This window comes from Pinus tabuliformis, chromosome 1_1 (assembly GCF_031772625.1).
Source record: "Pinus tabuliformis cultivar Carrire ecotype Pingquan chromosome 1_1, CPIR1, whole genome shotgun sequence".
Taxonomy (NCBI): domain Eukaryota; kingdom Viridiplantae; phylum Streptophyta; class Pinopsida; order Pinales; family Pinaceae; genus Pinus; species Pinus tabuliformis.
The window spans coordinates 93,759,785-93,777,499 of record NC_142297.1 but is presented as its reverse complement, the minus strand read 5'-3'; the positions used below and the strand labels follow the sequence as shown (position 1 = coordinate 93,777,499).

Below are 17,715 nucleotides of genomic sequence, written 5' to 3'. Positions count from 1 at the left end.
TTATGTGAGATTAAACGAAATTTCAAAAATGACTCCAAACAAAAATATGTTGTAAGTATTTAATGCTTTTAAGAAGAAGACTTCAAAAAAATATGCTGTAACTATTTAACGCATTTAAGAAAAAGTGTTTAACAAATTTGATTAAAAAAATTGATTTTAGTATTACTATTTAAATTATTTTTAATTTTAAGTTGTATATTTGTTTTTATAATTATTTGATAACATAATTTATTTTATTTTATTTTATTAATTGCGAGTATAGAATTATTTATTTCAAAATAAGTTTTTCACCATTTAAATTTAATTATCAATGATTATTAGATAGATGGTATAGATTTAACTTTTATAGTAATATTAAAATTTTAAAATTTATTTTCAGTTAGTTATGTTTTTCTAATTAATTTATTTGAAATTAATTAATTAAAGTAAATGTCATATTGGACAATTGTTATTGATAAGTCGTGCTATTGTAACATGAACTACTTATAAGTTAAGAATTTTCATGGTAAAGTGGGAGTGAATCTCCATGGTTAATAATATTGTTACATGTTTTATAAAATCTATATATGTTTAACTCATATATTACTTTTTTTATATAATTAATAATAATAATAATAATAATTTAAAATAAATTATAATTACGCCATAATGCATTTCTCTTTGAAATCAATTTTCTTCTTGGGTTAATGAACTACTTATAAGTTAAGAATTTTCATGGTAAAGTGGGAGTGAATCTCCATGGTTAATAATATTGTTACATGTTTTTTAAAATCTATATATGTTTAACTCATATATTACTTTTTTTATATAATTAATAATAATAATAATAATAATTTAAAATAAATTATAATTACGCCATAATGCATTTCTCTTTGAAATCAATTTTCTTCTTGGGTTAAGTGTGCATTTCTGAGCCTTTGATTACACTACGCTACTTCCAGGTGCTTCTCCGAGTGGAGACCTCACACTTGCCCTAGCTAGGGGATACTTCTAGGTGCTTCTCGGATTGGAATGGAATTGATCATCTGTGCTATTTGCATTCACTCTCTGCATCAATCGAAGGCTTAAAGTCGGATGTTGCGGGCGTGGTGGAGGACAGACAGGGTTAAAGAAACTGCGGTTGTGGGAAAAAGAATTAGGCTCCCTTTCTTCTCTGTTTTATTTCAGGCATAGGAATTTGGGTTTTTTTGGTGTAGCTTGCTTCAAGATTTCTATGGGTTGGTTTACCCATTTCTGCATTTCTGCTTATTACATATAAGGGACAAGTGGCTTATTTGATAAAAGAAAACTAGGGGACATAGGCTCTAGAATCCATGAAATGTTATATAAGTTCATTAAATCCACAATAAATTTGTTTCGGAACTATGAGTTCACAGAATCAGGGGCAAATTACATTATGCTCTCAGTGGAATCAAAGGAATTGTCTATATAGTCCTTTTTCGGAATCAAACCTAAATCTTTATCTAGGGTTTTAATAATCTAGGGCTTTAATATGAAAGACTTCCATTTTTGGAGGATTTTGCAAGGAAAGGCACTGGTGGAAATGGATCCTATAGAGAAGATAAGGATGGAAGACACCCCTGGTTTAACGTTTAAGACTTTCAGTGGCACGATGAGTGGTTTCGTTGGGGGTATGTCTGGGGAGGTATGGTGGCCAGATGGTATGATGTGCCGAAGGTTGAAAGGAGCATTTCCCTTTCAGGTTTGATCAAGACTGTGCAACTTATGGGGAGTTATGGTCTCACATTTGCTGCAATCGGAGAGGTCTTTGCATTGACCAATCACGTGGTTGAGAAATTTCGAGAGAAGGACTTCTGGAACGGAGCCATGGGTGGCTTTGTTGCTGGCACCTCCATCTTGGGTTTGAGAGGTAGAGATTCTACCTGTTCGAAAGCTCTATTTTTTCTGGGCAAAATTCTTCTAAATTCAATTATAGTGCTGATAATTAATTATTTATATTAGACAAAATGCTTACTTTCATCACTGGTAATTTTGTACTAGGGTTTCAAAATTTATTTACTCAATTAAGCAGTGAAACAAAAAGTCCATTCAGTGGTACAGTATAATAGGATTCAAACACAATCTCACTGTTCAACAATATCACTGCTCCACAATAACATTCAACACAGTTTTGTAACAGTTCAATAATGCCAATACAACCTGGGTTCAACAGTTGCAGTACAAATGAACTCCACAGACTTTAAAAATAATTCAAATCCAGCTATTCTGATCCACAACTTTGAAAACTATTCTACTAACATTATCCAGAACATACCCAACTAGGACTGATAATTTTCCTGGCTCTATATACGGCTTCCTTCAGAGCTCTCTAAGCCCTTTTTACTGCTCGTAAGCTGCCTTAGCAGTTCTGGGACTTATGACAAACGTAGATCAGATGAGGTTCTTCGATTTGCTGATGGCAAGTGGAGAAAAGGGGTGACGTCTACTTCAGGCAAAGATGCAGTCTCAGATTTGGCACATACTTCACCTCAATACCTCAGACATATTGCGAGTTAGACCCTCCCACTTCCTCAGGAACTCTCTTTTAGTTACAGGGCCGCCGCCATATTCCAAGACCCTGGATCTGTGGAAATCGACTTCAGGAAACCTTCATATCAATCATAAGGTAGCAAATGATATTCTGACCCTCAGAACATACCCAGTCTGCTACAGGACCCATGAGATGACTCCAGGAGGTCTCGCTCAGCCTTAAAAGGGCTTGGATTATCACCACTAGATGCCTTGGACTGTCACAGGTCCACTTCTGGACTTCGGTCTGTCGCGGGATGGCTACAGGAATTGCGATCTGTTACAGAATGGTTGCTCGGCCTCAGGGTATGTGATCTGCTTCAGACAATTCTTTTCAGGATATGTGATCTGCTTCAGACAATCCTCCTCAGGTGGATGTTGCCTGATTGTCTTGTTAATCTTCCTCAGATCCGTTATACTGGCCTCTGGAGTTGTGATGTGTTTCAGGACGTCTTAATTTTTGCCACACACAGAAAAAAACCACGATAACTAAACTCAAGAAGATTTTGGTCTGTCCAATAAGTTAATAACTGAACCTCAGAGAAATTGTCCAGCTTATGTAGAGTTAGGTACTGCTTTGCCACAGGTTTTCCCAAAATTAATTCGCTGCTCCTTTCAATAATTAAAACCCTGTTGCCAGAACAAGAGACCAATAAAAAGAATGAAAAAGAGTGACTAGGTAGGGTGGGATCACCTCCACCGAAACTAGTCAAAGAAAATGGGATATTCAACCCTCAGAGCCTCAGGCTCAAAGAAAATCAGAGACAAATGATGCAATCCAATTATGCCTCAAGTGTTTCTAGGCCTCTTGTATTTATAGTTTCATGAGGGGTCTTTTTGTTTAATTAATTGAGTGATGTTCACACCAGTGACCAAACCCCACTCCAACTTTGGGTTTTTTGCCCCAGCTGCCCCAAAACTTGCCCATCATTGGGTATTTTGGGGATTCCCTTTTATCGAGGACTATAGCCTACGGGGATCTATAGGATACTTCATCCCTTGGGCCAATTAATCCCTCGAGGACATTACAACAATCCTTTCCTTATTATCAATTAGAGTGCAAATTATTCCCATGTTTAGATGTCTGCATTCTTTGATATGAGTTAATTTACTTGCATTTTTTTAGTACAAATGAAGTACTGAGTTCTTACATTCGGTTTATACTTGTTGCAGGTCCAGCATGGGGACAATGATACTGATATATTTTACTCTGCAATCGGAAAAATTTGTTTTCTTATTCACATAGATTTTTAGGAAAGTCCGGTGTAATGTACAGATTTTTATTATGCTGTTTTCATGGGTCCTCCATTCTTTGATTCAAGTTTTTGACTATACTCTTTGCCTAGAGCACAATATTGTGATCTTTGTAAATGCTTCAAATAGGGAAGTCAACTGTAGACTGATTTCATATTTTCATTGTCAAGTATTTTCTTCTCATTTATCTCTCGAATTAGTTTAAGACATATCTAAACTTATTAATTTGTACATTCTTTTAACTTTTCATTTTCAGAAGGTTATGAATCTTTATTTATTATGAGTTCTGATTTGTTTTTGTAAAGGATACTTTTAATATATACAGAAAAATGTTTACATAAAAAAAGAAAGAAAATGAAGGGTATATACAATTGTATTTACATACTCTTAAACAAACAAAAACATTTATGGAATCAGAATAAGTGGTCGAATCTAACAGTTTGGCTTCCTTAATCAACAATGATCTTTTTGCCAGCAGCTGCATATGTACCCGCTCTCTCTATAACTGACAAAAGGCAACCGATGAACAGATTTCATTAGCAAAAACATGTTTGCAGCATAATGTTCAAATAACAAATAATGCGGATATTCTCAAACAATGCCAGATACCAACCAAAGAATCCTAAATCAGAGATCTAGATGCCCCCATAACATTGCCCTCCAATGAAGATGCCAGTGAAGAATACTAACCAATTGCAACTAAACATAATTGTAATTTTTTTATCATATTGTATCTGGAAAGCATGCACTCATCAGGTTACCTATATTCCCATGTTTATAATGGTGAATAGGTATCGAACAGGCAAGCATGCACTCATGGATCAGAAAACTGTGAATGTAGATTATTCCAAAAAGGGCGTTGTGTAGCAGAGGATTTTGGTGTATGTTTCCAGGGTTATCTTCTTTTGGCTCTGTTTCTATTTATTATTCATATTTTAAAATTCATCTTCAGTTAGTTATGTTTTTCTAATTAATTTATTTGAAATTAATTAATTAAAGTAAATATTATATTGGACAACTCTTATTGATAAGTCGTGATATTGTAACATGAACTACTTATAAGTTAAGAATTTTCATGGTAAAGTGGGAGTGAGTCTCCATGGTTAATAATATTGTTACATGTTTTATAAAATCTATATATGTTTAACTCATATATTACTTTTGTTTTTTTATATATAATTAATAATAATAATAATAATTTAAAATAAATTATAATTACGCCTTACCGCGTTTCTCTTTGAAATCAACTTTCCTCTTGGGTTACGTGTGCATTTCTGAGCCTTCGATTTAAGTGTTAGACGATTAAAATAATCTTACCAAATACGTTAGTTAGAGATTTAACTACAAATTATAAAACTGAGATGCGACCCAGCAAATCGACCTCACCCTTGCCCTCACTTGACGCTACCCTACTTCCAGGTGCTTCTCCGAGTGGAGACCTCACACTTGCCCTCGCTCGACGATACTTCTAGGTGCTTCTCGGACTGGAATGGAATTGATCATCTGTGCTATTTGCATTCACTCTCTGCATCGATCGAAGGCTTAAAGTCGGATGTTGTGGGCGTGGTGGAGGACAGACAGGCTTAAAGAAATTGTTGTTGTGGGAAAGAGAATTCGGCTCCCTTTCTTCTCTATTTTATTTCAGGCATAGGAATTTGGGTTTTTTGGTGTAGCTTGCTTCAAGATTTCTATGTGTTGGTTTACCCATTTCTGCTTATTACATATACGGGACAAGTGGCTTATTTGATAAAAGAAAACTAGGGAACATAGGCTCTAGAATCCATGAAATGTTATATAAGTTCATTAAATCCACAATAAATTTGTTTCGGAACTATGAGTTCACAGAATCAGGGGACAAATTACATTATCCTCTCAGTGGAATCAAAGGAATTGTCTATATAGTCTTTTTTCGGAATCAAACCTAAATCTTTATCTAGGGTTTTAATAATCTAGGGCTTTAATATGAAAGACTTCCATTTTTGGAGGATTTTTCAAGGAAAGACACTGGTGGAAATGGATCCTATAGAGAAGATAAGGATGGAAGACACCCCTAGTTAAACTCGTTTAAGACTTTCAGCTTCACGATGAGTGGTTTTGTTGGGGGTATGTCTGGGGAGGTATGGTGGCCAAATGGTAGGATGTGCTGAAGATTGAAAGGAGCATTTCCCTTTCAGGTTTGATCAAGACTCTGCAACTTATGGGGAGTTATGGTCTCACATTTGCTGCAATTGGAGAGGTCTTTGCATTGACCAATCACATGGTTGAGAAATTTCAAGAGAAGGACTTCTGGAACGGAGCCTTGGGTGGCTTTGTTGCTGGCACCTCCATCTTGGGTTTTAGAGGTAGAGATTCTACCTGTTCGAAAGCTTTATTTTTTTTGGGGAAAATCCTCAAAACAAAATTTAATTATAGTGTTGATAATTAATTATTTATATTAGATAAAATGCTTACTTTCATCACTGGTAATTTTGTACTGGGGTTTCAAAATTTATTTACTCAATTAAGCAGTGAAACAAAAAGTCCATTCAGTGGTACAGTATAATAGGATTCAAACACATCTCACTATTCAATAATATCACTGCTCCACAATAACATTCAACACAGTTTTGTAACAGTTCAATAATGCCAATACAACCTGGGTTCAACAGTTGCAGTACAAATGAACTTCACAGGCTTTAAAAATAATTCAAATCCAGCTATTCTGATCCACAACTTTGAAAACTATTCTACTAACATTATCCAGAACATACGCAACTAGGACTGATAATTTTCCTGGCTCTATATACGGCTTCCTCCAGAGCTCTCTAAGCCCTTTTTACTGCTCGTAAGCTGCCTTAGCAGTTCTGGGACTTATGACAAAAATAGATCAGATGAGGTTCTTCGATTCGCTGATGACAAGTGGAGAAAAGGGGTGACGTCTACTTCAGGCAAAGATGCAGTCTCAGATTTGGCACATACTTTCACCTCAATACCTCAGACATATTGCGAGTTAGACTCTCCCACTTCCTCAGGAACTCTCTTTTAGTTACAGGGCCACCACCATATTCCAAGATCCCGGATCTTTGGAAATCGACTTCAGGAAACCCTTCATATCAATCATAAGGTAGCAAATGATATTCTGACCCTCAGAACATACCTAGTCTGCTACAGGACCCATGAGATGATTCCAGGAGGCCTCGCTCAGCCTTAAAAGGGCTTGGATTATCACCACTATATGCCTTGGACTGTCACAGGTCCACTTCTGGACTTCGGTCTGTCGTGGGATGGCTACAGGAATTGCGGTCTGTTACAGAATGGTTGCTCGGCCTCAGGGTATGTGATCTGCTTCAGACAATCCTCCTCAGGTGGATGTTGCTTGATTGTCTTGTTAATCTTCCTCAAAACCGTTATACTGGCCTCTGGAGTTGTGATGTGTTTCAGGCGTCTTAATTTTTGCCACACACATAGAAAAAACCACGATAACTAAACTCAAGAAGATTTTGGTCTGTCCAATAAGTTAATAACTGAACCTCAGAGAAATTGTCCAGCTTATGTAGATTTAGGTACTGCTTTGCCACAGGTTTTCCCAAAATTAATTCGCTGCTCCTTTCAATAATTAAAACCCTGTTGCCAGAATAAGAGACCAATAAAAAGAATGAAAAAGAGTGACTAGGTAGGGTGGGATCACCTCCACCGAAACTGTCAAATAAAACGGGATATTCAACCCTCAGAGCCTCAAGCTCAAACAAAATCAGAGACAAATGATGAAACCCAATTATGCCTCATGTCTTTCTAGGCCTCTTGTATTTATAGTTTCATGAGGGGTCTTTTTGTTTAATTAATTGAGTGATGCTCACATCAGTGACCAAACCTCACTCCAACTTTGGGTTTTTTGCCCCAGCTACCCCAAAACTTTCCCATCATTGGGTATTTTGGGGATTCCCTTTTATCGAGGACTATAACCTATGGGGATCTAAAGATACTTCATCCCTGGGGCCAATTAATCCCTCGAGGACATTACAACAATCATTCCCTTATTATCAATTAGAGTGCAAATTATTCCCATGTTTAGATGTTTGCATTCTTTGATATGAGTTAATTTACTTGCATTTTGTTTAGTACAAATGAAGTACCGAGTTCTTACATTCGGTTTATACTTGTTGCAGGTCCAGCTTGAGGACAATGATACTGATATATTTTACTTTGCAATTGGAAAAAATTGTTTTATTATTCACATAGATTTTTAGGAAAGTTCGGTGTAATGTACAAATTTTTATCATGCTGTTTTAATGGGTCCTCCATTCTTTGATTCAAGTTTTTGACTATACTCTTTGCCTAGAGCAAAAAATTGTGATCTTTGTAAATGCTTCAAATAGGGAAGTCAACTGTACACTGATTTCATATTTTCATCGTCAAGTATTTTCTTCTCATTTATCTCTCGAATTAGTTTAAGACATATCTAAACTTATTAATTTGTACATTTTTTTAACTTTTCATTTTCAGAAGGTTATGAATCTTTATTTATTATGAGTTCTGATTTGTTTTTGTAAAGGATACTTTTAATATATACAGAAAAATGTTCACAATTAAAAAATAAAAATAAAAAAAATAATGAAGGGTATATACAATTGTATTTACGTACTCTTAAACAAACAAAAACATTTACGGAATCAGAAAAACATTTACGGAATCAGAATAAGTGGTCGAATCTAACAGTTTGGCTTCCTTAATCAACAATGATCTTTTTGCCAGCAGCTGCATATGTACCCGCTCTCTCTATAACTGACAAAAGGCAACTGATGAACAGATTTCATTAGCAAAAACATGTTTGCAGCATAATGTTCAAATAACAAATAATGCAGATATTCTCAAACAATGCCAGATACCAACCAAAGAATCCTAAATCAAAGATCTAGATCCCCATAACATTGCCCTCCAATGAAGATGACAGTGAAGAATACTAACCAATTGCAACTAAGCATAATTGTAATTTTTTTATCATATTGTATCTGGCAAGCCTGCACTCATCAGGTTACCTCTAATATAGTAGAAGTTGAGGGATAAGTGCATCTGTGTATGGTTAAAGGTTCAGCTGTTGCCTAGTTGTTGTATGATCCTTCCCACGGGTGAGATACCTTCATATATGTGTATTATAATGATTTTGGCACGGTTGTTTGTCTATTGTGGTGTAATGTGTTGCTGCAAGAGTGTTGTGAGTTTTTCAATACAGTTATTGAATCGTTTGATGTCTGAAGTGTAGTTGTGTTTGTGGGTTCCAAGGATGATTTAGATGCCCTGTCACTTCATTTTATTGATAGAATATGGTTTTGAACCTGATTAATTTACTGTTTGCATGCCACTTATAAATATGTTGAGCATGATGTGTTTTGGCTTCACTCTCAGTCCTAAATGCAAAATAGTGAAGTAGGTCATTCTGGAAAAGGTTGCTGCTGTGCGTAGAACAGAGTGTGGGAGTGTTGTTGTGCCTAGAGCAGTGTGGAGTTGGGCAAAATGCTGTTCAAAAGCTTAGTAGAGGACGGCTCGGTGGAGTGAAGGTCTCATCTATGTGAACAGTGGTGGATTGTGTGCCACCTGGGAAAGCTTTTCTTGAAGCTGTTTGTTGCAGTGCGCTGGACAGAGAGCATTGTTAGCTATTTGATCCCTTGAAGAAACTGTTGAATGAGCAGTGGAGCAGATTGAAGAAGAGGCGAGGGTACAGTGTGAGAATCTTCCGAAGCATTCAAAATCTTTCAGTCTCTGTGTGGAGCGCAAGTTGAAGCGCTGTTGTTGACAGTGGAGTGTTGTTTGAAGCCAAAGTTTGGTAGGTGTTGTGTTTTGTGGTGAACCCAACCTGAAGGCTCGGTAGTGTGAGTGCCAAGAGGAGGCACTATTAAAGGGAGGGTGTTGGTGCTGAGTGATTTATTGCAGTGAGCGTTGAGCTACCTAGGAACTTTGTGAAGTTGTTCCAGTGGTGCTGTGAGGAGGTCTGTTTGTGTAGGAGCAATGGCATAGAGGAGCCACCTTGAGAAGCAGTGAGCAAATGCTGCAAGGAGAAGCAGACTGTAGAATTCTTAGCTTGAGAAAAAGAGGTGACCTGTGAGGTCGCAGAGAAAGTGTGAGGATGAGTTGTGAAGAGCTGTGAGACAGCTCAATGAGTGCTATGAATTGGAGTTGTGTGCTCTGAGTTGGAGTTAACAGTCAGAGCCAAAGGAGGGCTCGGTGAGAGCGTTGTTGAAAGAGCCAAGTGAGCTGTGAGAAGATAGAGCTCAGGTGAGCTGCTTGGAGGAGGCCGAGTGGTGAATCACTGCGTGAGGCCAAGTGAAGCGTTGAGTGTTTAAGTGAAGCCCTGAAGATATTGGTGTGATATTGTGTGAGCTCCTGTCCGAGACATGTTGAGCTGAAGATCAAAGCATTTGGATTGCTAGAGGTTGCAGAGGAAAAAGTTGTGGATGACTCAGCCGCAATGGATGAATTTGCTATTAAATTTGATAATGGATATTTATTTTATGAAAATGAATTGCAAGTTATCTTTGAAAAGAAAATGATTTATAAATTTCTATTTGCTGATCGCGTGGAAGAACATGAAGAAGAAATTGTAGTCGCAGTTAAAGGAAGAAACAATTTTGAAGATGTCAAGCTTGATCATGATGCAGAGATAAAGCTAATTGAAGGATGGCCTGAGAAATCTTTTGAAAATATTGATGTAGGTTTGAAAGCAACAATTGGTATGGTAAAGAATCTTGAAACTGAAGAATCCATGAAAGAGCATGATGACAAAAATCAATATGGTTTTGTTTATGAGTCTAACATTGTTTTTGAGTGTGCAGATATTGACAATAAGGAAGAAGCATCAAAACTTGAAGAAATTGCAAGCATTAAGGACAAGTATGGGTCCCAAGAACGTGAAGCAATGTTGAAGAATGTTAACCTACAACCAAGAAAGGAGAAGCTCCATCACTATTTTATGGCAAGAAAAGTAAAAATGAAGTTGCATCAACAAATGAACAAGAATGGACCTTTTAGTAAGAAGACAAAAATGAAATGTTTGTTGTAAGCCTAGCTGAGACATAGACTAGCAGGCGTGACAATTAAGAGTATAGTGTTTTGTTTATTATATGTAGTTGGAATTAAGGGGGAGTGTTGGAAGAAACTAAGTAATTCCAACTACCTGCCACAAATGTTCCACAACGATTTAATGTTGATTCTAGAAATTGTTGAAAATAGGCAAGCTTCTCTAGGAAGCCACCGCCCAAATCTCCAGAGATTTCTCTTGATGTGTATAAATACAGGATTAAAACAGTGAATGAAATCAAGTTGTGTTCTGAGTTGTATGTATATGTGTTTTCTATTCTGTGTTTGCGTCCCTGCTCTCCTTTTCATGGTATCAGAGCAATGTGATCTGTTGTGCGTTGATTTAAGTTCCTGAGTCGTGTTTCTAATAGAAATTAATCTCCGGTCAATCTTTTTACGTTTTCTTCAAATCTTAAAGTTGGGAGATTTTGGAATGCTCTGAAGCCTTCTGGTCAGATTCTGTGCTACTAGTATACATTGATTTCAAAATAAGCTTTTTATAATTTTTTCTTTCATTCTTTGTTCGATATCTTTACTCATGGAGCTCTTTTATTTTAGTTCACCAGGCTGGACACATTTTTTCTACTTTGGGAATATCCTCTCACTTGGAACCATTGAGTGGTGTAATGGCATCGAGCAAACGATATAGTAACACAATATTTGCTTGCTTTTTGCATTCTGTGGCAGGATGGTAGAGAAGACAAGTATCTGGGACACTCGGATTCTAATGGTTGCTAGCCTGGTTTCAGCTACTGCCCTCACCGGCATCGATATGAAATTGGCACCTGGAGCATGCAATTGGCAATTTGAAAAATTTGTCATATGAATGCATGCCCATATGAGTGCATGCCTGCATATTTCATATTTATTACAAAAAAATATGTGGGAATATGCATACATCTCATCTCCTATACCAAGAGAAGGGACTAGTTTAGAATTTTATTGCAAATTTTATTGACCTAAACATTTGGAATTCAATATGCGCATATCATGAAAATATATGGTGAATGAAATAAATTGAACCCCGACATTTTCATGGTACTTATTTATAGCACCCTTGAACTAGTGTAGTAATGGCCCTTTCTGTGAACAATGAGTAATTGTGTGCTACTGTAATCCAGTAGAAGTCGTGGGGTAGCCTCTTTGTGTCCATGACCCAGCAATAAATTTCTGTTGGCACCCTTTAATGCAGTGGTTTTATTTCAAATTTCTCTCTAACAGCGAGGTCTATAGAACAACACTTGTGTCAAAACGAAGCTGTCCTAGCTATCAACTAACTTCTTTATGATTTAGTTCTTTCATTATACTAAGTATAGTTCTCTATTGAAGGAGAGGAAACTTTGGGCGTTCTCCTTAATTGAAGGAGGAGAAACTTTGGGCATTCTCCTTAATTGGTAAAAATGGAGTGGATTCTCTCTGTTGCTAACGTTGGAAACCTATAATTGGTGCATGTGTTCTTTATGTGGAACTAATTTCAATTCCTAACTTTATCTTCTTTAGAGCTGAAAAACTATTACATATTATGCGGGGCTATGGTATCCCACATATTTGTTCTATTTATCCCAAATTTTGGCCATAAGCAAACCTATCTCATCTCATAAAACAAGAAAAGAGGTTGTGCCAAAGTGACCTCTTTGTATTGCTAACATGAGAAGAGTATTTCTGTGTGTCTCTCTATTTTCTTCAGCTTAATCTACTTTCTACTAAGACAATGAATCTCAGGGAATTGAAGTGTGCAAAAATAGTATTCATTAACGTGGGGCTATGACATTTCTGTTTTTAACTGTGAAGGAATTCATCCTGGTCATTTGTTGTCCTTAACATAAATATTTAAGGTAGTGAGTGTCTACGTTGTTTGACATGCATACCTATACTATATTTGGTATTTCTTCCTTGAAATAGAATGGATATGTTCATTACACCATTCTTTAATGTAACATTTATACCTTTTATTTATTATATATAATTTTGATATATTCTTATTGGTATCTCCATGAATCTTACAAAGTGGTGAAAAATGTGCCATACAAGGATGATTTTACTGATGTGTGTTTTCTTGATATTGATAATTGATAGCAGATGTTCACACTACCGCCGGAGATGCCAAATAAGCGCTCCATGTTGTAATGAAGTATTTGACTGTAGGCATTGTCATAATGAGGCCAAAGTATGCTTCTTTTTCTTTACTTCATTCGTAGTTATTTCAAGTTCAACGGTTGTGTTTGGTTTATATATTTGTTAAAATAGAATGAGAAAATTACGTCTCTTCTAATTTCATTTGTGAGGGTATAGTATGGACTGATCTCCTATCTGAACAGAATTCAATGGATGTCAAGTGGACATGATGTACCGCGCCATGAAGTTCAAAAGGTAAGGTTCTATCTTGTTTTCCAGTTAGATGTTATTCATTATGATGTTTGTTTTAATGCTTTGAACAATATGTATTCTATGTATTCTTTGTAATTAGTAAAGATTTTTTAGGTTGTAACATCATAATATTTTCTGATGGTAGATTTGAAAGATGTAAAGATTTAACTTTTATTTTTCTCAAAAGATAAATGGTCAATTATCTAGCAAATTTTATCTAACTTGCTGGATTACTATATTGCTTTTGTTTATTTATAGTTATTCTCATATGTGTGCAGTATATTGCTCTTGTAGAACTGACAAGATGTAAGAGCTAAGCCTTTTTAATTTCAATAATGTGCATAAAATTTAGAGGTAAACACTATAATGCTTCTTGAGCTATTTTAAAAATGATTGTGCACTGTCATTTTGCAGGTTCAGCGAACCTGCGTTACTTGTGGTGTTTGTATGGGAAAGTACTTCTGTGAAAAATGTAATTTCTTTGATGAAGAGGTACGTTTTTAATGCCTTTTCAGGTTTAATAGTTTTGGTTCAGGAAGACAAAGAGTTTCACTGTTACAAAATTATAAAAAGATGGTTTGGATGTATACGCTTTTGGTTCTAATTGTACTTGCCACTTTGGTTTTCCAGGGCTTAAAACAACAATACCACTGTGACGGATGTGGAATTTGCAGGTATGCTTTTCTCTTTTTCCTTTGATATTTTGATATTTCTTGCTCTCTTGTAAAGTAATCTTTCCAGCTATTGTGAAATGTATTAGATGTATTTTTTGCCTTTGACTTTAGCGACTTGTGCTGGTTTTCAGAATTGGCGGCAACGATAATTTCTTCCACTGTTATAAATGTGGTATGTTCTTTATGACTTCTCAAATTATCACTGCTTCTTCTCAAATTATCACCGCTTCTTCCCTTGTTTCATTATAGTGCGAGAATGATTTATTTGCTCATGTACCTTTTTCTAGGATGTTGCTATTTTATCCGCTTAAAGGATTACCACGCTTGTGTGGAAAAACTTAAAAGCAATGCACCACAACTGCCTTGTGTGTTTTGAGGTAGGTCACGCTTATCTGCATAGTGTAGCGATTGTAGTTTTCTTTTTATAGCACAATTTACACTGAAGTTATTTAGATATCTGAACCCTCATCTGTTGACTCCTCTGCGGTATTTATTCGACTCTACAAAGCTTATCAGCGTATTGCCTTGTGGTCACACTATTCACATGCATTGCTTGAAAGAGATGCGCGAGCATCTTCAGTAAGTTTCATATGTGATTTGTTTTGTGCCCTGGCTCACAACCTCTTGTTATGACTTCTTGTTATGACTTCTAATTGAATGGGCCGACTCGAGCTAATTTTAGCTGCTCATTAATATGGAACTTTTTTCCATGTGAAGCCATGTTTTTTGAACCCAAACTACATGTTGATGCTGGTTAAGCTCTTCATTATTATTATATGGTATAATTATTGTTTATCAATGTTTTGGAACCCATACTGCATGTTGATGCTGGTTAAGCTCTTCATTATTATATGGTATAATTATTGTTTATCAATGTTCAAGTGTTATATGTGTCTTCATGTATAAATTTAATTTGTTTTTCGGTAGACAACATTCTTCGTGATTTATATTCTGCATTTTCTATTACTTTACACTGATAATATTCTGCGCTTTCTATTACTTTTCACTAATAATCGAATGCAATACAAGATGTTGTATGACGATGTCTTTTATCAATGTTGAAGTGATATATGTGTCTTCATGTATAAAACTGGTTGTTGAACAATAATTTATCTTGTCTGCAAGAGAGGGTTGTTTTATCCTATCTGCAAGAGAGAGTTGTGCATCTGCCAAAATTCTTCATAGTGGAACTTGTTTATATGTTTTTTAATAATTGACTTTGAAGCTTACAAATAGTTGGATGGATTTTATTTGCTAGGCTAAAGCAATTATTTTACAAATCCACTACGGTTGTGAGCAATGAGTATTTATAATTATGTTATTAAATATTTGGATGGATTTTATTAGCAAGGATGAATCTACTATTTTGTAATGCACAATAGTCTTGTGATGTGTATGCAAAAATATGTTCTTGAATATTTGCATGGATTTTATCTATCTGACTATTTATCTGTCGGACTGAAGTGAGTGATTATGGAATGTTTAGTGGCTGTATCAACTTGTTTGGAAAATTTTGTTTTTGAATACTTGGGAAGAGATTAGTTTGCAGTGCGCGGTAGTTGTGAGCAATCTGTTTGCAAAAGTGCGAGTTGTTGCAATGCTTAGGTGGGAAGTTTCTTTTGGAAAATTGCTTTGCCATTGTTTTTGTGATGGTGCAGTTTTCGCTAGTATTCAGTTTTATTGCTTGTGAAATTTTATTCATTCTTTCCATATGGCCAATTCATTGTCAGTTTGTTGTTGCCGTCTCGTCGTGGCCACACTCGGCGAGCCATAATGTAGCTAACTCATTATTGTCAATATAGTGCATGTCGACCACTTTGTCAATTTAATGATGACTTCAAGAAACTCTTCAAGTGTCATGTTTCATTATCTAGTGTGAATTTTTATGTCTTCTTCCCATGTGGCCAAATCATTGTCAATTTAGTGCATCTCAGCCACTGTGTCAATTTACAACACATGTTGGTTGAAGAGTTTCACGGTTCACTGCTTAACACTCAGTTCTGATTTTTCATGAAACCCTCATTCCCAGTTTTCAGGAATCATTCATTTTTAGTTTTCCAACCAAATTACCTTTTAAATAAAAGAATGAAACACTCGTTCTCAAATAAAAATGTTCTCACGTAAAAGACAGAAATACTCGTTCTCAGCGTTCTACCCAAATTTGAAGGGTTACCACCAAGTTTGAAGGTTTTAACGCAATAACATTTTTAATGCTCAATTTGAGGGCTCTGGTTTTTTCTGGGTACTACAATTCTTCTGAATAATGGAATTTCCAGCTTATTTGATTATATCAAACATTTGTGTAGGGTTTCAACCAATTAACATTTCATTGAGTATGTATTTACAAATCAATGATTTTGGGATCAAATCCCACAAAGCAATTCTATATATGCTCTTCAAATTCCTTCAAGCTTTTGAAAGTAAAACCAATGAATTATCAAATTTTACTATAATAAAAAACAATTAGAAAGCTTTTAGCCATCCCAAATTGCTCATCCTTTAAGCTTGAGCCAACATCTCTTCTAGAAAAATTAAATAATTCCAATTTAATAATCCTATTCAATTGCAACTCATTATCATTCACCCTTGCTTTCAACAATGCCCATTCACATGTCGCTATTCTTCCATACTTTATGCCTTACGACGTTTCTTTTGCAACATCAGGTGCAAATGCTAGTTTAGTTAATTTTTATGATTTATTTTTTTTAATTTCTGATATGTGAAAGATGTATTATGGGGTAAGTATTTTGATGTTTAATTTATATGGTTATACTAGCATACATTGTAATTCTAACCAGTATAGAATAGAGAGGGATAAAATTTCTCCAAAAAAATTTGAAATGCAAAATACAATGTACCGATCTAACATGAGTTGAGAGGGATCAAATTTCTTCAGGTGCAAAATTTTTTAGAGTGTAAAATATAATGTATTATTTTTCTTTGTTTAAATTATATTTTTGAATGCTAAGTAGAGTATATATGTGACAAATTTAAAAATTTAACCATTAAAACTTTATTTTTTTTGGTTATATATAGATTTGTACTAAGTTGATATTGACACAAATTAATTAACATAGATCTTCAAATTTGTTGTTGAAATGTTTTTAAAAAGTATAAGATTTAAACATCTGATTCACACATTTCTTACTTTTAAATACTTTACAACATACTCATTTTTTTAAAATTATAACCTACATTATTTTTCTATTTAGAACATAATTTATAATTTTTTTTTTTTTAAACAAGCACGGATGCACAGACAAACTTATAGGGTTGTAGAATGAGACTTACAGGATTGTAGAATGAGCTTTTCGACTCAATAAAATTTGTTAGCTTCATTAGATTTTGAGGTTTTTGTCTTGTAAGACATTGGGAGGAGACACCAAAAAAACATCCTATCCATATTAAGGGTTAGTGTGACCTAGGCAGATCCAATCCCCAAATAATTTGATAGCTGAGATACCATTTAATCATGATTTATGGAACCATAAGCTAATCCTATAAATCATATACATTTAACCAACACATCTATTATATATCACAATTACAAAAACTACCTTGATCTTTTTCTCAAAATTATTTAATTAAATAACAACCACCACCTAAACATGTCCATTAAACCAAACTACAAAAATTATTTATTTATTTTTTAATTTTTTATAGCAAATTAAAATTAAAAAAAAAAAAAACCATTATTCTTTTTAATTTTTATAAATTATAAAATTATAAAAATATATTTGAGAAAAACAAATTTGTTTTTATGGAAAACCAGAAAAACAAAATCATGAACCTTATTCATATTTAACCATATTTCTTAAGCTTCAACCTCAAATGTGTACCT

The 17,715-nt window shown here is 34.9% G+C and overlaps 1 protein-coding gene across 1 annotated transcript; it reads left to right on the top strand.

The window, feature by feature from the left end:
• The first annotated feature begins 1,484 nt into the window (after positions 1 to 1,484).
• Positions 1,485 to 4,066, top strand: LOC149211803 (outer envelope pore protein 16-3, chloroplastic/mitochondrial-like). Its single transcript, XM_089390474.1, has 2 exons — positions 1,485 to 1,870; positions 3,703 to 4,066. Exons 1-2 carry the CDS (start codon positions 1,648 to 1,650, stop codon positions 3,720 to 3,722), a joined length of 243 nt encoding a protein of 80 aa, XP_089246600.1. The 5' UTR covers positions 1,485 to 1,647; the 3' UTR covers positions 3,723 to 4,066.
• The last annotated feature ends 13,649 nt before the right edge of the window (positions 4,067 to 17,715 follow it).